Here is a 23,830-nt window from a genome sequence, read left to right as displayed (position 1 = left end):
CTGCTCAGATTTACAAAATAACAGCTACACTTGCGCCCTCAGTTTCACAAACCTACGACATCCTGCCATCCATTGTTCCATACAGTCCACGTGTGGGTCCACATGAAATTTGGATGGCTAACATCTGAGTCCATGCAAAATGTTTTAGCTATGTGAAATGAAGCTAGGTTTTTGCTAATGGAGAAGTTTAATAGGGTGAATTGTGTTGTGGAGCGTGTTTAGATGGGTTAAAATATTTAGTGGGCCGGGATGGGTTGGATTTATCCCAAATGTATGGCGGGACAGGCTGGGCTATGGAGTGGGTTCAAAATGTGTTATAATATTTAGTTGTTGTATATGTTGGTGCACATGCATGTGTGCAGCAGCATACATGGGCAAGTAATAAGTGCATACAGGGGATAGTTTGCTTCAAGAAATACATATACAACGACCCAAAAGTTTTTGGAATAAACGAAAGCTAATTCTTTTATTGCTATGACGTATGACAAGGCAATCCAGAATTTTACAAGATGCACAGTTGCATGCCACCACCTCAGGCAGACAATCAGAATTCAGAGCTTAGGCACAACGAAAATGTCACACTCCCTTCTCAGTTAATACAACCATAGTATGGAAAAAACCAATTTAAATCTGCCGACTAGTTAAGGGCAGGCCATGATGCTACTCCACAGAACAAAGCTATTGAAAACAAAGCAATCAGGACATAACACAGCAGCAGCTGTAGATCAGGTGGAAATGGCTAAACACAGCTTTCTAGGGAAGTTAAGAAGAAGGCATCAACAACATACAACAGAATATGGCGGCCCAGCAAAATTCGGGGCCACCGTCTTCATGAAACAGATCCTTCAGCCACGATAGCTTTATTCGCAGGCCAGTTTGGTGTCAAAGCTGCTCAGGCAGATTGCGAAGGCCTGGAAGGCTGAGAGCGGATAACGGAAGTCCATTGTGAACATATCCTTGGCCACCTTCCCGAATTGCAGGATCACCTTTTCATGCTCCGGTGGCGGTGCTGGGACAGCCTGCGACGGGGTTGGGTCTCCAGCAGCAGGCTGTGTTGCGGCTACAAGCTGGAAGTTCTTGACGGATGCGACAGTCACTCTGCCCCTAAAATTGAGGCACCAGCACTGCAATTGCTCGTGCCATCTTGGGGCCTTGTTACGGAGAACCAATGGCCTCTCCTTGCATTCATCATTGTCACCCAATGCCATGTCTCCAATCCTGTGGCTGCTCATTGAGACTTCAGAGAATCTTGTGCTGCCGAAACGCATGGAATGATCCACAACAGATGACTTGGAGAAGGAAATGCTACCAAATGACTCGTCAAGGGAGCGGGTGAGGACACTGTCTGGCTGGCATGGAACAGTGCCTCCAGCCTCAAGGGATGAGGCAGGAATGGAGTGCATAACACAGTTCATCCGCCTCGGGCCCCGAGTTCCCAAGACATTCAGCTCATATGAAACCTGTGCTATGTTGTAGGAGCTGGAAGAGACTTTTGGTGACACTTTCCTGGAGTAGAACCTACGGCTTGTTTTCCCTGGCTGTGCTACATTGCATGGAGGCTGGGTATCATATATTGCAAACTTTGTGCCGAGGAGATTTGACCTAAATGTACACCATAGATATATTAGTGATACATACATATTAGAAAAATGATTACATAACTTCTAAAAACAGCTTGGGCAATATATGAGTTAGTACCTCAGCTTTCCAATGTACATCTTGCTCGACCTAGATATATTTTCAGAATTCATAAATATTGTATATTCTGTACAGGTTGGACGGGAGGTTCGTTTTGCGCATAGGAGGAACTTGCCACTTTCAACAAGCACAGCTGTAGAAAAATGTGTCACACCATGTATTAGCAGCAGATTGACAAAAAAAGAAGTACCAACAAGGCAGGCCTGCAAGTGGAATCGATCTAAAAATTCAGGAATGAATTGGAAACAGACAGTGGTGGGCATCTGTCAGCGTGCTGCCACTAATTTCTAGAATTGGTAACTGGTATTATGCTTTAGCCTCAAGAAAGTGATAGAATATCAACAGGGCTACTGTAAATGCTTAAACTCATCGGATTCCAGCTACTAAACTGCTACGAAGATGGGCTCAAGAATGCTTAGACCCAGATGCAAGATAGGATGACCATATCGACGCATTTATTTAAAGTCCCCTGACCCTCTCGAGCGTGGACTTCATTGAGGTTAAATGGTAGTGGGAAAATGCAGCTTAGCAGAAAGCTCTAGAACAATTGCTATTTTTACATAATTTACAACTTCAGTTACAATTACTACTTCTGGAAAGAAAATATAGTGCATATTCCGCAAGAGCAAAATGAGGGGACCGGTTCTCTAGATTTCTGATATAAGCAGTCAAGAATGCCAGTGTCGAACATGAAAAAGAAGTGTGGAAGACATGCACAAAAGACTGCTATGTATAGTACATTTGTGTATAGTAAATAATAATCTAACAATAGAACTACAATGCTGGTAACAGAGATCTGAAGTCTAAACATACTTGGATCTCGTGAATAGTAGGGTAAAGTGGTTCATTATAATTCAAGCATGGCTCATTATATCACAAGGACTAAGCTGCATGTATATTCTTGTTTTATGTAACTAGAAACATGATCATGTATCTTGCATATTTAAAACATCTAAAAGCATCTCACAAGAGCTGATGGCTGTGATGTGGTGTAAGGTATTACAGCAAGTGCAAACAAACACAATACTTTGAAAAGGCTTACCTGTGCTAAGACACAGATACAGGTAGTATGTTTGGGTAGATTTATCCCTTTTGATGAAGCACTGGAGAGTTGCATCTCGAGGCCCAGGCTGAATGTGGCCAACAATACAGTATTAGTGAATAGAAAAGGCGTCTGTATTCCTTGTTTTCTTTGTTTTAATAGTAGTACTTTCCAAATAGAAGTTACAGTAAGGATGCAAAAATATGTTTAAGTTATAGTAAAATTATCACAAAAAATGAAACATGGAAGGATCAAAGAGAGCATCGTCACCTGCTTCAGGGACACAGGGAAAGTGATTTTTCCAGAAAATTCTGGATTCTTAACAATCTCTTTGCACATCTCTCTCCAGGTTCGACAAACAGCCGCGCAAGAAACCACGTTCTTCCTATTAGGCCATGTTGCTTCACTGGCCTCCAACCTCTCAATCACATCTCGAAGCAATTCAGGGGGCAAATTAGCCCAGCAACTGCTCTGGATCACCGGGGCTGGATCACGCAACTCGTGGACAGCACCATGAGATTTCCCTCTGCGGTGGCCGAGAAGCTTCACCTCGAACCCTCTTCGAGACAAGCTCCCAAAACCATCCCTTACATCACGCACAATGCTGCGGAACGACATCTACTAAAGGTCAATCACAGCAAATGCAATTGTGCTGAAACATCAAAACTTCCTCCAACAATAGTACAAGCAAGATGCCAAGTAATGACAGTCTAGATGAACCAAACGATGAGCCTGCCAGACAAAAAATAAAACTAATATTAGCCTTTGAAATTTCTCTCTGGTAAGAACAGTAATATCTAACTGCTTAATTCAAACTACCAAAAAAGAAACAACCCAGAGACAAAACTCTGAAAAAAACACCTTCTATAATATTGAAGCTCATCACATAATAATATATCAAATCAATTGCTACAATAGTTACTTTGAACATGGGAGAACCTATCCTTTTGCATATTTTTGTGCCAACACAATATAGCAATCATCAAAAGGACAAAAAGTAATATTGGAATGGGTCACTCAGTAGAGCTGGAAATGATGTTTAGCTCAAAGAAGGTTGCGTGGCGATTTTCATTTGAAAAAAGAAGGTAGGAAAGAACTCACCAGAATGACCCATGCACATAACAACTAACCAATATCGGTCAAAACTACAGTAACATCACCCATAATCCAATATAGATTTAAAACCACAGCACAGATTGGAGAACGTAATAGCCATAATTCCAGGTCTTCGGAGCACAAAACAGTATATATATACACTTCAGTTCCCCACCCATGCCACTGTTCGCCACTAAACCATGTGCTCGATTAGTTGCAAATTGCAATCTAAGACTCAACGTACATTGCAATTGTGATGCCTAATTTCTGATTTCTAGTAATCCCAACAGTTTACGCAAAAACTAGCTACAATATGCATACTCAAACATAGCAATTACCTCGGCACATTGTGTCGCTTTCTCCGGATGCAGCTAAGGCTAACCCGCAAAAATTTCGACATGAACCGCCTCTTCACGCCCAAATCCCGCTATACCTGAGCCCAAATCAGAGCGAAAGCCGCGGCCTTTCCACCAAATCCCGCCCGAATTCCGCTAAAATGCAAGCTAAAGCACCTCTTCCCAGCTAGACGCCCCCTGTTCCCACCTCTCACGAACCCAATCCCCGCTCCAGCAGCGCGAATCCGCCACAAGCCACCGGCACGCATCCAGCAGGGAAGGAGCACGGATCCGCGCGACACGCACCTGGGACGGGAGCGAGCGGCGCGGCGGGAGCTGGGCCGGGGCGGAGCCGCGGCTACGGGAGACCGCGCGGCGCGGATTGCGGAGGCGCCATGCGGATCCGGAGGGACGGAGGGGAACGCGGGGGGAGGAAAGGGGGAGGAAGAGGAGACGACGGGAGGAGGAAGAGGAGGCGAAGGAAAGAACAAGTGGTGGTGGCTGGACAAGTGTTGCGGGGGCAAACGCGACGTCACGTGCGACCTGCGCAAGAGAACACCGACTTGTGAGGGCGTTTTCCGCGAAACTAGTGTGTTGTGTGAAAAAAAAATAACAGCGGGAAAAAACAAATTTTAAGGTTTAACTCAAAACTTCTTGTCTTTATTTATGGCTTAAAGATTCGTGCCGTAGCCTGTAGCCAAGAAAGGATGCAGGTTTTTGCTTTCCGGTTTCAATCATGGCATAGCCAAGATGTGAGCAGTAGAACAATGAGAGAGAGAGAGAGTAATAAAATATAAGAAGACAATGGCAGTATCAAAAATGAGAATTGTGTACCTCCTGTGTCCTGGCACCAGCCTAATCAAATTTGATGGGGGTACAAGTACGCTCTATTCTCCTTTTTTTCTTTTATTATTTGTAATAGATAGTTCTTTTAATAGCGAGATGTTTGTGGTGACTTGGTCAATTTTGAAAATTTGCTGACTCAATCTTCGAAGATGATCATAGAGATAGAGTTTGCGTACATGTATTCAATTGTTCTTAAGAATGAAACGTCGCCTACCACTGAAAGTACGACGCCCTTAAATAAAATTCGCTAACCCCGTTAAATAAAATTCGCTCCCACTGCAAGGTGCTCCTGTAACAACAACTATTGGCAACAACTATAGACCCTTTTCGCTCTTGTAACCACTACAGACCCTTTCACGATGGTTCCCTTTTTCTGAGTGCAGTCTATTTAGTCAGCAGCTTTGTCCTAGATCGACCCTTTTGTTGTAGGCATGACACAGAAATATGGTGGGAATTAAACTCACAGCCTAGGAGGCGCCAAGCCAGTTTTTATCACTCAAGAAGCAGTTGACCTACATCAAGGAACTACACACTTAATAAACAGGGCTAGGCTAGTCTGCATGGCAGCTCAAATTCTGGATGAACAATCTGACCATGATACAGCTGTACGTGGAAATTTACAACAGAATAACAGCGCATAGCACGCAAATAGAATTCAAAGCTACAGTACAAATTGGCCGCTCCAATATACAAATGATATTGCAAGGAAGAAGTACAATTTGAACGGAACCATCGTTGGCATCATAAAACCATTTCTTCTCCGCTGCAACCCCTAGAAAAATGCATGGTCGGCGGCTCAATGCTGTCCTTGTCAATTTTCTTGAAGTACTCTAACATCAATGCCATAAGCAACCTGAAAGGGTCAACAAGATAAGAAAATTTGGGGAAAACTTAACAGTGTATGCTAGCATTTCCGAAGGTAATATGGCATCAGACAACAGCATAGCTTCATGACAATCAACAAGTAAGGTCTCCGTGGACCATAGCATATTCTTTGCGGTCTGTAGACTTTGTTTCAGTTCTTGAATGTGGAGGTAAGGTATTTCGTGACACCACTATCAAGTATCAGCACATGGAGCAGCCTGGCTGCCTCAAGCAAACTGAACAGAGGTAGCAAACTCATAGGAAATGTCTTATGGACAGCGCTGTTCTATACTGAGAAAATTCTAACACAAAATGTAGCCAGCAATTTTATTCCCCACCACATAAAATGGTAGAGGAAAAAAATATAGGTTTCATATACATTCAGCAGATTCACATGCTACATTACAGTGCTTCAATATAGGTTTTCAAATACAACAACAGAAGAATAGGTCGTTTCTCAGGTTACTGATGATCAATCCTATAATCTATTTGTGCAGTATACATGTCGCTGTCAGTTGGGTAATATGACTATGTTCTTAGTTACTCGAGTAAAATGTCCCTCTATCTTGGTGCAAATTATATGCAGCACATAGATTGACAAGTATTTGGAATAGTTTCAACTTCTGATAGATTGTTTGTCGGATTAGCAAGTGCAAATATGTTTAGGACAAAAAAGACGTATCAAAAATTAAGTCTGTTGGAAGGATGCAATGTGGACTATATATTTCATCAAAGATTCCAGTGATCCAGGCTAGTGCGCATTAGTAAAGTTATAGAATGTTGAAACAGGGGGTGGCGGGGCAGGAAAAAATATTGAATAGAAATATTTATTTTCTAAATAACACTAGCACAGAGAAGGGTTCTGCCTTCCCTCAAGACAGACAGAAGAAACGTAGTGAAGTGCTTTTGGCAATTCTCAATCATTTGATTTGGAAGCAAACATCTCCGACTGATCACTAAAGCGTATACTTGCAACACGTGTTGAGATTCTACTGTGCTTTCCTGCCTTTATTGAAGGTGTAAATAACCACATCATGAAAATCAAAGACAGTCTATGAAAATCTCTGGAAAGTGTGAATATACAAAGAAGCATAATGAAAATCAATCGCTAACCATTATAACTCTTAGTGTACATCAGCCAAGATATCTCAAGGACAGCATGGCTCCCTAAGCGTGCATTGCTGTTTCAACTTTCAAGTTCTCGTTGAAGGTTGAACTTACTCTGTAACATCTACAGAAAAAAAAAAAGTTGAGTGAAGTGTGTGATACCAAATAACACCTAGCAGCACAGCAACACCAAGGATTTGGTGAAGAAATTAAAAACAAGTGACTTGAAATCATTTCGCTGGGCAGTGATAACAAGAGATTGAGCTTACCATCTTGCAAGTCAGCCTTTGCAATTTATTAGATGTCATCACGTCATGCCTGACTGCCATTGCCTTTTAGCCTGAGTTCAAGGTCCAACTCCTTGTGTCTTACCTCCAGCTCCAAACGTCTATTCTCAATCTTCATTTGTTCATTCTCCAACCTCATCTTTTCCAGTTCTCTGTCCTTCTTCTTACTAAATCTCTCCCACTTGTGGCGTTGCTTTGCAAGATCCAGCGCCTCAGCTTCAATTTCCATGCGCTGTTTCTCAATAGCCGCAGACTGTGTAGCCAAGTCTTTTTGCACCAAAGCCAAGTTAGTTCCATCCGGGAAAACTTTGTTAATATCCACTGAAATGCTATGGGGATCAGATCTCCTGCTACAGTCATGTGAGCTTGAAGAGTTGCCGAAACCTACATCCTCCTGATCCACCATGTACCGCATTCTTTTATGCATGGGCAGGGTCCCCTTATTGACATGCACTGCTGGATGCTCATCATCATTCTCTTCCTCATAATCAGTGTCCGCACTTTGATAACCTTCATCAGCATCTCCACTGGTTCTCCTCCTTGCATCATGCTCATCTTTACACTTAAGAGCAAGCTGCAATGAATGCTGAAGTGCAGGATCTTCAGGTAAACTAAACCGATTATTGTTGTGGTAGGAGCACATCTCCTCATAGAACAAGTGTTTAGAGCTCAATATCTTCCTCGCATCATCTTTCGTCTTATCTGAGAGATTAGTCATGCTACCCAGAAGTTCTGGATTCGCCACAATTCTGCAAGTAGTACCCCGACCAAGGAGATCTGTAAGCCTCTTATACCTCTTATTGAGGTCATTGAACTTATCCTCACACTGCTGTGGCGATACAAGGCAGCCTCGCTGACCCATGACTTTTGATATGGCCTTCCACTTGCCTTTCTTCTGCATCATTGCACAGTTCCTCCTACCACCTCCTGAATCAACTCCTGGATCCTCCCCGGTGTAAGATGCTGCAGTAATTAAAAGCTTAACCATTGAATCAGTCCACTTCATCCGATGCCATGCCGAGCCCTTCTTGCCCTTGCCGGTCTGGCTGTCAGTGGCATCCTCATTGACACCATGTTCCTCATCATCGCTCATGCTATTCTTTGTTTGCTGCTGCTGCTGCTGGTGGTGGTGGTGATGGTTGGCCTTGCCATGTTCTCCAAATTGAAATTCAGACAGCTGATCGGAATCTGTAACCTGATTCAGATGAACGGGGAAATTGCTGGCCATCTGAGGGTGGTTGAAGCCCTGGTTTCCGGAGTTTGGTGCGTGCATTTGCACATGATTATGATGCAAGTCTAAACTACCATAAGGTGTTCCTTGCATCAAGCTTCCAGAGGGTAGATTATTTCCTTCCATTTTGCCCAAAGGATCATCCAGTCATTAATACTCCCTTCTGATACCATATGCAATTAAAGAGATTGGCACGAGCACTCCTTACTGGTCCTGCAGCTCCACCTGAGAAAATAATTCAGGTGAAGTGTTGAGCAAAATACACGTGTGAGATATGGCTACATGAGTAATCCAACAAGACCACAATGATCACAGATAACTATGAACCCACAGATCATTCAAATCAAAATCATCTATGTATGCTTCATTAAGAGTTAAGTGATTCATTAAATTAATCTATTAGAGGCACTTATTTAAGGTAGAATCAATGGGCTCACTCAGCAGATCATTAGCAAACACAGCAGCCTACTAATTAGTGAGTTACTTTTTGTACCGTATTGAGAGTGAAACTACCTTAAAGGGAGGACCAAATACTCTAGTCAAGTCAACAGCATCAAATTAAGCAACACCTAAAAGAGGAGCTAAAGATACTTGCACTAGCAAAAGGCTCAACTGAATTCAGCTGAACCACCGAGCAGGGGCGGACCCAGCATAGGACATGGGTGTACACATGTACATCCAATAATTTTAGTAGGTAAAATCCATGGTCAGATCCAAATACAAATAGCAAACGTTAGGGTGTTTGGGTATTCGATTTCGCACAAAAGGAAAGGAAGCGAAGGGAAAGGGCGGACAGACCTTGTCGGCCGGGGAAGCGCCCGACGAAGAACTGGCAAGGGGGGCGCCACTCCCCTGTCGTCGCCGCTTGGAAAGAAGGCCGGCCGAGCGAGCGAGCGAGAGAGAGAGAGAGAGGAGAATAGAAAGGGGGCGAGAGAGAGAAGTCCCGTCCGAGAAGTCGGCGGCCGAGCGAGCGCCGCATGTCGGGAGGCCCAGTAGAAGCCCACGGACGCAGTGGGAGGCAAGGTGGCAGGTGTGCTTCGCTTCTGTATGTTTTTTATTCTGCTCGTTACTTTTACTTAAAATCTTGTGACTAGCGTATCTAAAATATTAAATTAATGTAGTCAACATTCTAAAATATAAGATTAGAGCATCTATTCAAACTTCATGCAACATTTTAGATAAAATAGTTTAACGATTTATGTAAATGTTGAAGTGGGGCGCGATGCTGGCTATAGATGGCCAAACGTGCGGTCCAGCACGATGCGGCACGGTTGGGCACGGATAGCTAGTCATGCCATGCCGTGCCGGCGCCACGACCCAGGCACGGCATGATGCACGTGCAGTCGTGCTGTGCCAGCACGATGGCACGGTCGGCCCCGCGTGGCTGTGCTAGCCCTAGCCCGTTGCTGGCGGCGGTGCAGGCGGTGGTAGCATCGGCGGCGGGCGCAGGGAGGCTGGTGCCGACGAGCGTGGGGTGGCGGCCGGCGCCGGCGACGACGGGCGCGAGGCGGCGACGCGAAGGGCATGAGCAGGTTGATGGCGACGGCGAGAGGCAAGAGAAGGTCATCAGCATGGGAAAGAAGCTTGAAGAAGGCGGCCATGGATCCGTCAAAGGCCGAGGAGGTGAAGAGTGGCGCGGCCGGGCCGCCGGGGAAGCGAGGTCGTGAGCTAGGGGAGAGGGAGGCACGTGCGTCGGTGCTAGAGAAAAAGAGTTGCACAAGAGAAAAAGAAGGGAGAAGAGTGGCAGCCGCCGAGTAGGAAGGAAGGGAATGAGAATAGGGTTTCAGGGTGAAGGTGGGAGTATATATACACGTGAGTTCTTAGATGGGTTGAATCGTGCCGTCCCCTTAGTCGTGTCGTGTCCGGACTGGCACTACGTGCCGGAGTTTCGGTCCATACACGACACGGCGACCGTACCGGGCCAGCATGGACACTATTCGTATCAGGCCGTGTCTGGTTCGGATCGTGTTTTTAGTGTCGTGTTTAGTGTGGCTCATCAGGTCCGGCCTATTTGACCATCTATAATGCTGGCTGTGTATCGAAAATACATTTTAGACCAGCGTTGGACTTTGGCGTGGTCGCATGGGCGTGAGCTGTGGACCGATCGTAATTTAGAGCTTGGCCCGGAACAGCTGGTCACGGGCGAATTTCTGCTCCGCAAGTATGCAACTAGCTGCATAGAAGGGAAAAATATTCGATGGAAACCACTTTCTTGGTGAAAACTTGAAAACCTTTCAAAATTTGTGTTCCATAGCAGAGGTTACAGTTCCGGAGGAAAGGAAGTGAAACCTATACAGATATGTCATGCAACTAATACACAAGGTTGAATAGGAAATGCCTTAGCAGCATATCAACTATTTTTGAGGAAACATATTTGATTGACAAAGATTATTAGTTTGTTAAGTAATTCGTTTCTTTATTGTCCGTAAAGAATTTTAAGTGTTCCGATGTTCAAGCCAAGTCACTGCTATAAGAGCGATAGCTTTCTATCCACATCCATAAGAATACAAGCAAAGGAACCAAGGCCCTATCATTTAATGTTCTCTTAAGTGCTCTCCTCCGTGATCACTAACCCCCTCCCAACTATGCCCTCTGGCCATCTTCTGCATGGTGACTAGTTTACAAACAGAATTGAGCTACAGCAAACTCAGGGCCAAGGTTGGGTCATTCTATACGCAGCAAAAAAAGGTGGTCATTTGAACATCTACACCAAGGTAATCTGCTACTAATGTTCTCCTTTTTTACACGGAAAGATCAGAGCCGCTTCAGTTACAATCTTGAATCACCAGTAGTCGTTGCAAGAACATGACCCCGTCTTGAAATGGTGGAACCTATTCAGATCCCTGACCACAAACTCCCTCTCAACAATGCCACTAATGAGCTTGAACGTCTCATGGCAATCACAGCACATCCTCAGGTTCTTCATCACTCTGATGGTCATCCCTTTTGGGACAACCAGCAAACCGAACCCTAGAGCCAAAATCTCGCTATGTACTCCAACCATTACCCCTTTTCCTCCATCCCCATCATCCTCATGAGCATCAGATACTCTAGCACTCCCTAATATCCCTCTGTAACCCTTCTCCCTCATCTTATACTCCAACTCATCTAGCAACATCAGCACTTCATCTGCCCTTGCACCAGCGCATGATACTGCACCAGCGTAGAACACATAGGGGATATCCTTCACTTCAATCCAGCTGCACCCGGGATCCTTCTGTATGCCACGTTGCCTCATGCTTGACCACACAGCAGCAGCGTTCTCAGTCTGACCAGCTGAAGCGTATGCATTTGACATCACTACCAGTCCACCAGCTACATCTTGGTTGAACTCTGACACCCTCTGGCCAGCCAAGGTTGCTAGGTCCAGGCGCTTATGTGTCCGGCAAGCTGACAGCAAGGAGTTCCACAGCAGGAGGGCTTCGTTGCCTTCAACTTGAGCCTCCTTGGCCAGCCCGAATGCCTCCTCTAACCGCCCTGCCCGGCCGAGCATGTCAACCGCACATGTGTAGTGGCTGGGGCACGGAACAATGCCATATTTGCTCTGCATGGAGTGGAGGAACTGGAGGCCGGTGTCAACGAGACCAGAGTGGCTGCAAGCATGCATGACGCCAAGCAGTGTGACATCGTTTGGCTGCACACCTCGATCGACCATCTCACCCAACAAAGCAAGTGCACACTTCCCATGGCCGTACTTTGCTGCTGCGACGATGATGGAGGTGTACGGGATGACGGATGGCTGCTCAATCCTGTCGAACACCTTTCTTGAGTATTCATAGCACCCACACTTGGAGTACATGTCAACCAGAGCCACCGCAACCACTTCGTTGTTTCCATGACCAAGCCGAAGAACCGCACCATGGACGCACTTGCCAATGCTGAGACGTACCACACTGGCGCACGCGCTCACGACGCTGGACAGCATGAAGTGGTTGGGCGCCAGACCATTGCCACTTGTCCTGAGCTCGGCGAAGAGCTGGATCGCCTCGTTCCCGAGCGCATTCTGCGCGTACACAGCCAGCATCGCGCCCCACGACACGGCGTTCATCGCAGGCGCAGCCATGCCATCGAACACGGCGCGCGAGTCATCGACGCGGCCAGCCTTTCCGTACATGTCGACGAGTGCAGTGGAGACGATGGTGTCGCGCGCGCACCCGGCGACCTCTGCGCGGGCGTGCACCTGCCGGCCGAGCCCCGCGTCCGCAAGGCGCGCGCACGCGCTGGCGGCCGTCGATAAGGTGACCACGTTAGGCTGCACACCGCTAAACTCCATGGCGCAGAGGACGGAGACGGCCTCCCGGGACCGACCGGATGCGGTGTACCCGGACATGAGCGTCGTCCAGGAGACGACGTCCCGGTCCCGCATTTCGTCGAACAGCTCGCGGGCGCAGCTCATCGCGCCACAGCGGCAGTAAGCAGCGAGGAGATGGTTGGAGGAGGCGAGAGTGGACGCGACTCCGGCCTTGAGGATCTTGGCGTGGGTGGCGGCGACGGACGCGAGGTCGGAGGCGCCGCGCAGGAGGTGGATCAGCACCGGCGTGAGCGCGGTAGTTGAGAATGAGGGCGCTGCCATGGGGACGGGTTTTCATGGCCGCGTCATGCACCGAATTCACTCAGCTTAACTTTGTTGCCCCAGCTAACCCTAGTTGCACGGTATTTGCCATGAGCGCCGCCGCCGGTGAGCAACAGGCATGGCGGCGTCGAAGAAGAAAGGCACCGCACTGGAGCAGTTGATTGTTACGCGGGCCAGCCTTTATTTTGAAGAGTTTTGGGCCTCGTTGTTGAGGCCTTCGAGATAAGAGCCCACACAAGTGATAGTATAGTTTGGCCCATTTGGGGTTTATGCTCTTGACATTCTTAGAATTTCTCGAATAGCGTTTGCCTTTTCATATAAGCTATAGTAATCCAAGCTCCTCTGGGATACGAAAAATCCTGCAATTCACAAAGGCCTGAGTTTGTTATTTGACTTAGCTGATCCAATCAAAACTAGACCTCACGTTTCCGATTTGGAGAAGAAAGCAAATACGGTTCACTTTATCAGCCACACATCGCTGATTTATCGATAAAAGATAGCGAGCCAAGCCACAGAGACCTAACAATGACAGGCTACGTATTCGTCACAAGTTCTCGCACAAGCCAATCCATACACATCCATATTTTCCACCTGCCTTTTGTGGTGTGCAGCTTCAAGCGAACTTGCACCACAAAGCTCAAGCAATAGCAACCAGTACCACCTGAACTCATACCATCCACGACAAACAGTGGAAAAGAACACGCAAAAAGCAGAGCTGAAAATGACTCTTCGCAAATCATATTTCACATGAACTCGTAAAGAGGGGGCAACCCCAACATACAAGTAGATCAAAGGCTACACTGCTACAGATCTGAACAAAAGTCACAACCCAAAGGGCAGCCACCACCCACATGAAGCAATCAATGGTTGCACATGAAAAAGTTACAGCCAGCAATGGCCTCTTCCCTCCCCACTCTTCACAAAGCAACACCCCATGTTCTCCAAGTACAGGAGCATGTTCCTGCCTTTGATGCATTCAGAAAATCAGTGGCGCCAACATGCCACGTTTTCGGTACCACCGGATGAATCAAACCAGCAGAATGCGCATTCAGAAATCAGTAGCACCAACGTGCCATGTTTTCCGGTACCAGACGAACCGAGGCAGCAGAATGCGCACTCAGAAATCTGCAGCAGTTCGACAGTAAATAGCCAAACGGGCATATCAACCAATAATTTCAATGACCCATATGCTCAAGAAATACACGGCACACCAACGAGCCTGTTCTTGGGAGTCCCAGCATCAATGGGGACACTGTTGATATAACTCGGTAACACAGGGAACACTACGCCAGAAATCATGAATTAACTGGGCAATACCATCGATAGGTAATATCCCAGATTGAATGATAACAAGTCATTCAAGAACTATTACAGAACATGCTAGTCGATAGTTCAATACTCTTTAACATTGGCACCAAATTTGCCATCGAAGCGAAACCCGAACACGCAATGTATGATTCAGCACTGGTCGAATATAGCAGCCACTGAACAGAGTCTAAATGGTACGTGGTTTTGACACAACCAACAAATCTGGCAATATAGCTCAATGGAACCCCAGCAATCTCAAACACAGTAGCTTACATGGCAAGGACTCGACAAAAGAACAGCCCCAATAAAGTAGAAAGGCAATGAATCCAGGGCTTAGAAGCACTTCCGGTGAACAATTGCTGGGCCTGACTCATCATACTCACCCTTTGAGATCCACATCTGCCATATAAACATCAGAGCATACTGTTAGTGTACTGACAAAAAAAAACAGTGTAACTACTACAACATAGATAAATTTGATAAGTGATCGACAAAGAAGTGTAGTATTGACCTGTTGGAAGGTGCTAAGCGAGGCAAGGATTGACCCTCCGATCCAGACACTGTATTTCCTCTCAGGCGGTGCCACCACCTTAATCTTCATACTGCTTGGTGCAAGGGCAGTGATCTCCTTGCTCATGCGGTCAGCAATACCAGGGAACATGGTTGAGCCACCACTGAGCACGATGTTACCATAGAGGTCCTTCCTAATATCCACATCACACTTCATGATAGAGTTGTAGGTGGTCTCATGGATTCCAGGCGACTCCATACCAATGAATGAAGGCTGGAAGAGGACCTCAGGGCATCTGAACCTCTCTGCCCCGATGGTGATCACCTGCCCATCAGGCAGCTCATAGCTCTTCTCCACAGAGGAGCTGGTCTTGGCAGTCTCAAGCTCCTGCTCATAGTCCAGTGCCACATAGGCGAGCTTCTCCTTGATGTCCCTCACGATTTCCCGCTCAGCAGTGGTGGTGAAGGAGTAACCCCTCTCCGTAAGAATCTTCATCAGGCTGTCAGTGAGATCACGTCCAGCAAGGTCGAGACGGAGAATGGCGTGGGGAAGGGCGTACCCTTCATAGATTGGTACAGTATGGCTGACACCATCACCAGAGTCCAACACGATACCTGCAGGAACAACAACATTAGTCCAGCCAACGTAAAGAACCTCACATTGCAAAATGTGCTTTAACGAAAACGGAGAATCGTTAAACACCTGTAGTGCGTCCACTGGCGTAGAGGGAGAGCACAGCCTGGATGGCAACATACATGGCTGGCACATTGAAGGTCTCAAACATGATCTGGGTCATCTTCTCCCTGTTAGCCTTGGGGTTCAGGGGTGCCTCGGTCAGCAGCACAGGGTGCTCCTCAGGTGCGACACGGAGCTCATTGTAGAAGGTGTGGTGCCAAATCTTCTCCATGTCATCCCAGTTGCTGACGATACCATGCTCGATTGGGTACTTCAGGGTGAGGATACCCCTCTTGGACTGGGCCTCGTCACCAACATAGGCGTCCTTCTGCCCCATCCCCACCATCACACCAGTGTGGCGCGGGCGCCCAACGATACTCGGGAAGACGGCCCTTGGCGCATCGTCCCCAGCAAAACCGGCCTAAGAGGAACACAAATATCACTCTAGGGTCAGTATTGTGAATGCTTGACCAAAGATTTGTATGAACCGATGAGAAGGAGGCAGCTCAAACCTTGACCATGCCGGTGCCATTGTCGCAGACAAGGGGCTGGATGTCCTCGCCGTCAGCCATCTGGTTAGCGATTCTGTCGCATCGCACAGATTCAAACATCAGAAGGCTACTCCTACTGATCACTCAAACAGGTTCTGTTTATTTAGCTCATGCTCATCAAGGGTAATCCTACTGAGCAAATCCCGGCGGCAAGCCACCACTTCCATTGAGGCGGCATAAACCTTTCCGTTTTCCCCATAAACCTTTCCTCCCAATCCTAACAAAAATCTGGGAAACAAACTGCTCCCAACTACTACTCCGCCGCGCAGCGAATAAACCCGCGACGAGCTAGACGAATCCGAGCAACCATACAAGCAACAAGGATTCGGATTCGAGCGCCCACTAGCGGCGAAGAGGATATCCATCCACCGAGGAACAGAACGAAAAAACAACCGGATAAAGCTAGTCTTCCTTACCAGCAAGAGGAGACGCCGACCGATCCGAGGGGCGGGGCCGACGGCGAAGGGAGGCGGAGATCCGGCGGTAGGAAGGGCGGCTGGATCTGGATGGCGGCGTGCTCGTCCCCGAGGACTGGGGTGGTGGAGTTTATACAAGAGCCGGTGGGGAAGTGGAGGGGAAGGGATGGGTGGTACGTGGACTCGGTTGATGCGTGGTCCGTGACACAGATACGGTTTGAAATACGAGGCGTGTATTTTTCCCATAAATTTTAATACGACTCGGATGTGCGGCGTGTATGTATATTCTAATAAAATATAGTGAAATACGATGGTTTCATGTTTACTTGTTTAGCATTTGTCTTTTCACCACAGGCGACAAGAAAAGCTTTCCATAAGCAAAATATATATGGTATATTTTCTGCATAAAACAGAGATCTCAGACGTTATTTTGAGCAAAGTTTGTAAATAAATACGGAGTACAGTTTTGTAAATCCTTTTATACTCGATATCACAGCTCTTGGGAGCCGTGTAGTTTCATGTTCTTTTTGTGGAGACGTGGAAGACACTTCATTTCTCCTACCAAAATCTCAGGAATTATTTGCACATCCTGGCTGCCAACTAAACTTAGTAGTTTGCGTTGAAAGACAAACAATTGAATTGGAATCTCATGGCCGGTTGTCACGGGTTAGAAAAAGATGTTGACATGCAAAGATGCATTATTTGCCAAAAAAAAAGAAACTATTATAGGGAGGAAATTATTTGCAAGAAGGTCCATGCCAGAAGAGCTAGCCATACTTCCAACAAACCGCACCATTCAAACACAGAACATGGCAAAGAAACTAAATGAAAACGAAATAAACACAAGAGTTTAGGATGATTTGTAAAGAAACATAAGGTCAATTAGTTCCACATCTCGAGTTTGGATCTGCAGGTACATATATATTTGATATGAGTAGGGACATCATTGGTGGAGTGATTAGAACCCCAAGTATTTCGTGTCTCCTTTTGTTTCAGAAGACGTGTATATTTATTTATACGGTAGAGAACTACTACCACTGTGCAAGAATCAATTCCTTCCACAGGAAGTACTAGTGGGTCCAGGACCAAAGAAAAGAAGATGCAAAACAATCAGAGGGAGTTGAACCAAAGAAGAGAGGGGAAAAAGCCCCGAGGAGCCTGGCTGCCTGAGGCTGGAATGAGCTGGAGATGCTCGGACATCCCGGACCGCACGATGGACGACGCGTAGGGCGCACCGGCCGTCCGATCTACCGACGTGTGCCCCACGCGGCAGGCCGGCGGTAACCAACTGGTTCTTCGCTGGATCGCGGGTAGGCTTTGGGCCTGCGCTCCCATTGGCCCAGCTCACCCCACTCCAGGCGTGCCCTTTTCGATTACTCTGTCCAGCCTGCACCTGATGATTCATCGAAATAAATAAATAAATATTTATCCAGCTTGTGCCTGAATCATTTCGCCAATCAAGCTTGTTTATACAATGGCCACTGGGGTATGGCTGCGACCGACTGCTGAGCTGGACAGCTGTTTGCAATGAGTTGATGGTACGTAGTCTTTCGCACGATGGATGATGACACAGAGCCAGCGAATTTGACGATGCTTCTTTCTTTTCCTATCACCAAATTTTGGAGAGAGAAAATCGTTCCCTTTTTATGAGAGGCCAGTTTCATCAGACATTTTTTTTTGAAGAATTTTCACTCTTTCATGCATCTCGGGCACAAGAAAGAGATCCGGGAAAAAGTATGTTGAAGGATAAATAAAAGAAACGAAGATCATGAGCGTGTTCCAGCCGTAGCCAGTGTATAAACATACAAAACCAGGCAGATCCCGGCCGGATACGTCGCAAAAAACACCGTCGATCTGTGCGCGTGCGCTGCCAGGAGAATTGGAGGTCACGACACCACCGTCTTTTTCGTTTTTGTTCTCTTATTATTAGGCACCGTGGCAAGTAGTGCGTGTCACGTTCCTTTGGAACAAGTTGCGCACGCGCGTGCACGTGGCGGTACTCGCGTCGCATGGATCCTGTGTGCAGCGAGTTGCGACGACAGCACGTCCGTATGCCCGAGCCCCATGCACGGCACACTATCCGAGAGATGCCTATCTCGTCTTCTCAGCTCTCACAGCGCGTGTACCTCTTGTCCTCGCATCCCTGTAACTGGAACTGAGGAGGAGGAGGCATCGTCATGCAAGCAAGACGGAGTTTTGAGTCTGTGTTCCCAAGCGGGAAGACGTATATATCGTTGTGTGGGAGTTTATGAGCATGATGTTGGTAGGGTTGCGGCTCCTTCTAAAGTAGCTTCGTCCGCTGTTTTTTTCCGAAGGAATTCGTTTGTTGAAGCTAAAGCCATTTTAAAAAACGGCTCCAGATGAGAGTGAAGCCGTGAGAAGCCATAATTTTTTTTGCTTCAGCTGCGCAGGTAAAGCCGTGTTGCGGATGATGAAGCCATTTTGAAAATAACCCTTCAGCAGAGTTTCACCAGAAACCAGTGGAGAAGTCCCGCCAAACGGACTTTAAGTGTGCGTGTTGTGTGTAGTTGTGCTTCAGTATCTTTGTGTGTGTCGATTATATATATGCGGGATATAGCAGACTTGAGAATTGAGAAAAACAAAATAAAAAATCATTTCAATTATTGAGGTGTTTGTGATGACTTATCGATATTTACCACCGTAATATCACGTAGACGATACGTAAGGAACTGCATCAGTTCTATATTTCTTTAAAATATTAGATTCAAATAGTTCAGAGATTCTTCCAAGAATTCTCTACCGGTGGCACTACAGAATCCCAACTGAATCTTTCATTCTTTTCTTTTCCATTTTTTCCGAGTGGAACAAGATCTTCCCGATCTTCTCCCTCGTGGGATCATCCATTGCTAGGGCCTTGCCAGCGGCCAGCCTGCCAGGTAACGTAGGTTCCAAGTGCATGCATCCGTTCGAGCGTGCGTGCAGCTGAACGATCGTTGCTTTGCTCTGTTTACGCCCGGCATCGCCACGCATGAAAGAGAGCTGCTGCTACTGCTAATCCGCTAGAGAGTCGCGATCGAGGTCGATCATATCGGGTTGGTCCGGCGGTGATGTTCGCCAACCTCAGCCGCCGTCGTGGGGACGTCGCCGATCTGCGTGGATTTTAATGAGTTCGCGGCCCATCCGCTCGATTCCCTCGTGCCCGTGGGCTCAATTCGCTCATTTGGGCCAGGCTGATCCGCTCCTGGAAGAAGAGCCAAGCACAGGATTTGGCCCAGTTCCACTGAAACAGGCCCAGCTGAAACGACCAACCTTTCCTCCGTCATCGTTCTCCCCTTCTCCCAGTTCTTCCTCGGCGTCGCGCCTCCTCCTCCCATCTCGTAACCCTAGACAGCCCATCAGATCGGGGTCTCGGCTCCTCTTGGCTCACGAGACCAGGGATTTCTCTCGCGATCCTACGAGTGCCATGTATGTATCTTTCTCTCTCGGTAGATTTGTTTGCGCATCAGTGACTGATCCGTGCTCCTGTACGAAGTATGTTCGGTTCTCGTCCATTTTTATTCATTCGTGGAGCGAGGTAGAGAAATTTGCATTTCCTTCCGGACGTTCAGTCCCGGCGAGCGGATTCGTCGCCCCGGAGCGCCTCCTGATAAGGTCCAATCCTCACGGACTGCTGCTGCAGGGAAAATTATAGGTTACGTGCGTAATGTCTAGTGTAATTGCACGTTTTGAAGTGTGTTTTGAGACCACGAATTTCAATCAAGATCTTACAAGTTACATTCCGTCGTCCTCAATATTAGTTTGATGTAATCGATGTATCTAGTGGTCTCAATCTGGAAAAATGGAATTTTTATCTGACAATATTTCCAGTTTAGATTGTGGTATCGAGCCTGATTGGTTTGCTTCCAAATTTTGCCTTGCTAAAACTAGGGCATGCCAAAACATTGGTAAGAATTTTTTGCCAAAATTTTAGCAAGTACTTTGTGAAGTGGGCTACTTTTTTGGATTCCAACCAAATGGATGCCAAAATTTAGAGTTGCCAAAACTTTGGCAAGTCAAATTTTGGAACCAAACCAATCAGGCCCATCGTTCCAATTGTGTAAATTTGACTGACAACATTCTTGCTGATTACTGATTACAATTTGCAAATTGCTTGATCTTGTTTTGCAAGAAAAAAGAGGAAGGAGATAATGTCCTGGAACTGAATTTTATTGTTGTTACCTTCGCGTGGAACTTCATAATTGCTCCAATTACTGATTGAATGTCTTGCTGTGTAGCCTTCAGTTTTGAGTCTGGAAATGAGAAGTTAACGGACTTGATTTATCATCACTTCTCTTTTTATTTATGAAGTGAGAGGGATTTTTTTTGACCGGATGTTCTATCCCCGTGAGCAGATTCATCATTCCGGGTTGTCTCCTGATTGGCAATGAGAAGTGTGACTAGTTAATGCATGCATGCTAAATGCCTCACTCTTCATCAACTACCATTCTATGGGAAATCATAAATTAAGTGTGCAATGTGACTGAATTTCCTATTTCTCCATTTCGCTTATCTACGGCAGCCTACAAGTAGAGTCTGGAGTTAATAGATGTTTGCTTCGAAACTTATGTTAGCATATTAGACCTTCAATCAAGATCCTATAAGTGCCATGTGTAACACCTTTCTCTTTCTAAGCTGTCATTAGAATCATTAGTTTAGCCTCTGAACTGATGCCTTTCTATTTGTTCTGTATGGTCGTGTGATTTATATTCATGCTCACTTGTTCACGATATGCTCAATTCTGTTTCATTGTATTTTTCGTGAACTGAGGTAGGAAATTTTTGCTCCATCGACTATGAGTTTTTGACATGAATGGATTCAGTAATCCAGATTGTCATCTAGTAGGGCATTGGGAGGGGTGACGAATTAGTGTCACTGGATACCTAATGAACAACTGTTTTAGGTCAGAGCATAAGTTAAGTGTGCCATATGTAATTGAAATGCTGATTTGGCACATCTTTGACAACTAGATTTTGCCTGTTAACTTCTGCAATTATTTGGTTCCTTGGGTTCAGAACTTAGATACACTGGCTTCAGATGGATCAACAAATTGGGATTTTTGCATCTAAATGCAGATTGCTTATGATAGAAGTAGTTTTTATTTTTTAAAAAAATCACTGTTGCTTTGCAATGTAATAATGCATATATTGTTCACAATCTTGGGAAGGGAATTTTATCTGACTGCTGCCAGTTTTTACATATTGTTTCGTCATGTAAATTTGCTCTTCTATGCTCTCAACATTCTTGCTGCATACTGGTTTACAACCCTTGATCGATCTTTTGTTTTAAGGAAAAAAAGAGTAAGGAAATAATGTCCTGGATTGAATTTTAAGGTCGTTACCTTGTTACCTTTGGATTTTCAGAATACCTCCTATCACTGATTGACCTCTGACTTTGTAGCCCGTAGTCTTGATTTTGTACCAGAAAGGTCCATTTCATGTGTTTTTTTAAAACTTGGTTTATCTTCTGTCAGGGCGGATGCTGAACCTGTTGATCCGAAGAATTATCTTGAGGAACGTTGCAAGCCACAGTGTGTAAAATCATTGTATGATTATGAGGTGCGTGTACATTTGTCTTAAGGAGCTGATATGGTTGATAAAATAATTCCAATCACAGAGCCAGGACTCATATCGGCGAAGTTTGACAGAGTTCTTTTCTTGTATATCAATGCATGCCTATATTATGAAAGTTTTATTTGAAATATGGTTATAACCTACAGGTTTGAAGTCTGCATATTATGCTATAAATTGGACAATGCCATCCTTTTGCCTTATCTATTTAATGGCATGCTTTTGCATTCCCAGAGTCCACTTCAGTTTTCTAGTCGCCCTATAGCATACTAGTTAGAACTTAGAGTTACTATTATTATATTGCCAGCAATATGTTTGGAGTCAAATGGACGCAACATTGAGTTCTGAATGGTACAATCGGACAAACAAGCTATTTGATTCCATGAAAACAGATATGGATCTGATTACCACAAGGAGCAATCTATGCCCTATTTTGGTTTGTATTTTTGAATCTTGTATAGTATAGCCAAAACACTGAGCTTGAATTTTAAGCCAACTATGTTGTTTCATTCTAGTATTGGCACATATGATCTTGATGCTTTTACTGTGAAGCATGTTCACTTGTTAATCTTGTATGGTTAGTGTTAACACTAACCTTTTCTTGTGCAGAGATGCATGAAGAGAGTTGAGAACGATGATAGTGGGCAGAAGCACTGCACCGGCCAATATTTCGACTACTGGTCATGCGTCGACAAGTGTGTACGTAATACTTTGTGTTGAATAATTGCAGATTCACATTCTTGACTTTTTATCAAATTTGTGGTACAGGTTGCTCCAAAGCTCTTTGATAAGCTCAAATGATGATGGAATGCTGCTTTCGACGTGTGACTTCTTTGCCGTAGTTCTCGAGCTAAATAAATTGAACATGTAACAAACGGTTTCATTTTGCTATTCAACTGGTAGAAGTCTTTGAATAAGGCAGCAAACACGTACTGTGCTGGTGTTCAGTTTCACTAAAAGAGAAGGTAGATGGAGCAAGGTACCCAGAGTGTTGTACCCAGAGTGTTGGTATAACTAACCAAACGTTTTCCTGGTGGTGGTGGATATGAGCTTCAAAATTCAAACTTTCATCCTTTATTTTGACAATTGTTTCCATTCAAATTGTATCCATTTGTCGTGCCTTCAGTCCTTCGGTAATTTTCATGTAGATTTCAAATGAATTGGTCCGTGCAATATGGCATCCATGAGCTGCAAACGTGGATTGATTCTGCCCAGCTTATAGCAGATTGCCAGTGCCCAGCTTATAACAGATTTGCCACGTCCTTCATTGTAGGAGAATATAAGTGCCATGCTGATGTACGACAGGTCTTCACATACATCTTAATGCTGTTGGCGTTGCTTTTATATGTGCTCGTTTTGCCCCAGCTGGTTGTATTCAGAGTATTAAAATTGTTTATTTATGTCAGTAACCCGCAAGGTTAATTAAATCCGTAACAAAGATTGAAGTATGCTCAGCATTAGCGTTCGAGAAAAGATGTTCGACACTATTGCAGGTGCTGCAACTAAGGCACCAATCATTGTAGCACAAACAGCAGTAATCGGGTTTATTAAACAGAGCTGCCTCCCCAGCGCACGAGAGCGTTTCGGGGGTACGGCGTCGTTTTCCCAGCGCCACGTAGTCCAGAATGATTTGCTGCTGGCGCTCAAAAAACCCAGGAAGCAGTGAAAGCCAGGATTCTCTCGTCCGGTCAAATCAGGGAAGTGGCGCGTTGTGGGTTTGGGCA

General features: G+C 45.7%; 5 protein-coding genes across 8 annotated transcripts; 1 reads left to right on the top strand and 4 right to left on the bottom strand.

Annotated features, from left to right (window-relative positions):
- Window positions 1–447: 447 nt before the first annotated feature.
- On the bottom strand, window positions 448–4,689 carry LOC112885883 (tubby-like F-box protein 14). 3 transcript variants are annotated; one of them, XM_025951571.1, is made up of 5 exons: window positions 4,174–4,689; window positions 3,011–3,472; window positions 2,741–2,828; window positions 1,699–1,831; window positions 861–1,602 (listed from the first exon to the last, which is right to left on the bottom strand). In XM_025951571.1, the coding sequence occupies exons 2-5, from the start codon at window positions 3,356–3,358 to the stop codon at window positions 861–863; spliced, it is 1,311 nt and encodes a 436-aa protein (XP_025807356.1). In that variant the 5' UTR covers window positions 3,359–3,472; window positions 4,174–4,689. The 3 variants fall into 3 exon arrangements, with proteins under 3 accessions (XP_025807358.1, XP_025807356.1, XP_025807355.1); XM_025951570.1 differs by having other exon boundaries at window positions 4,477–4,689; XM_025951573.1 differs by lacking the exon at window positions 4,174–4,689 and having other exon boundaries at window positions 448–1,602; window positions 3,011–3,358.
- Window positions 4,690–5,470: 781 nt separating this feature from the next.
- On the bottom strand, window positions 5,471–9,459 carry LOC112885984. 2 transcript variants are annotated; one of them, XR_003227315.1, is made up of 4 exons: window positions 9,304–9,459; window positions 7,257–8,730; window positions 6,994–7,111; window positions 5,471–5,869 (listed from the first exon to the last, which is right to left on the bottom strand). XR_003227315.1 is itself a non-coding variant. In XM_025951711.1 (3 exons), exon 2 carries the CDS (start codon window positions 8,629–8,631, stop codon window positions 7,300–7,302), a length of 1,332 nt encoding a protein of 443 aa, XP_025807496.1. In that variant the 5' UTR covers window positions 8,632–8,730; window positions 9,304–9,459; the 3' UTR covers window positions 5,471–5,869; window positions 7,257–7,299. The 2 variants fall into 2 exon arrangements, 1 of the variants encoding a protein (XP_025807496.1); XM_025951711.1 differs by lacking the exon at window positions 6,994–7,111.
- A 1,437-nt stretch (window positions 9,460–10,896) lies between these two features.
- Window positions 10,897–13,218, bottom strand: LOC112886894 (pentatricopeptide repeat-containing protein At4g15720). The gene has a single exon (XM_025952915.1). It carries the CDS (start codon window positions 13,076–13,078, stop codon window positions 11,288–11,290), a length of 1,791 nt encoding a protein of 596 aa, XP_025808700.1. The 5' UTR covers window positions 13,079–13,218; the 3' UTR covers window positions 10,897–11,287.
- A 1,022-nt stretch (window positions 13,219–14,240) lies between these two features.
- LOC112883998 (actin-7) lies at window positions 14,241–16,699 on the bottom strand. The gene is made up of 5 exons (XM_025949279.1): window positions 16,540–16,699; window positions 16,085–16,157; window positions 15,600–15,993; window positions 14,898–15,511; window positions 14,241–14,785 (listed from the first exon to the last, which is right to left on the bottom strand). Exons 2-5 carry the CDS (start codon window positions 16,142–16,144, stop codon window positions 14,720–14,722), a joined length of 1,134 nt encoding a protein of 377 aa, XP_025805064.1. The 5' UTR covers window positions 16,145–16,157; window positions 16,540–16,699; the 3' UTR covers window positions 14,241–14,719.
- A 3,109-nt stretch (window positions 16,700–19,808) lies between these two features.
- Window positions 19,809–23,243, top strand: LOC112883999 (cytochrome b-c1 complex subunit 6-like). Its single transcript, XM_025949280.1, has 4 exons — window positions 19,809–19,965; window positions 22,010–22,094; window positions 22,716–22,805; window positions 22,875–23,243. Coding segments are annotated over exons 1-4 (210 nt in total). The 5' UTR covers window positions 19,809–19,963; the 3' UTR covers window positions 22,908–23,243.
- The last annotated feature ends 587 nt before the right edge of the window (window positions 23,244–23,830 follow it).

The sequence above is a fragment of the Panicum hallii genome, chromosome 3, assembly GCF_002211085.1.
Source record: "Panicum hallii strain FIL2 chromosome 3, PHallii_v3.1, whole genome shotgun sequence".
Classification (NCBI taxonomy): domain Eukaryota; kingdom Viridiplantae; phylum Streptophyta; class Magnoliopsida; order Poales; family Poaceae; genus Panicum; species Panicum hallii.
Note: the sequence above shows the minus strand (reverse complement) of the source record. Positions and strands in the feature narration are given on the sequence as shown.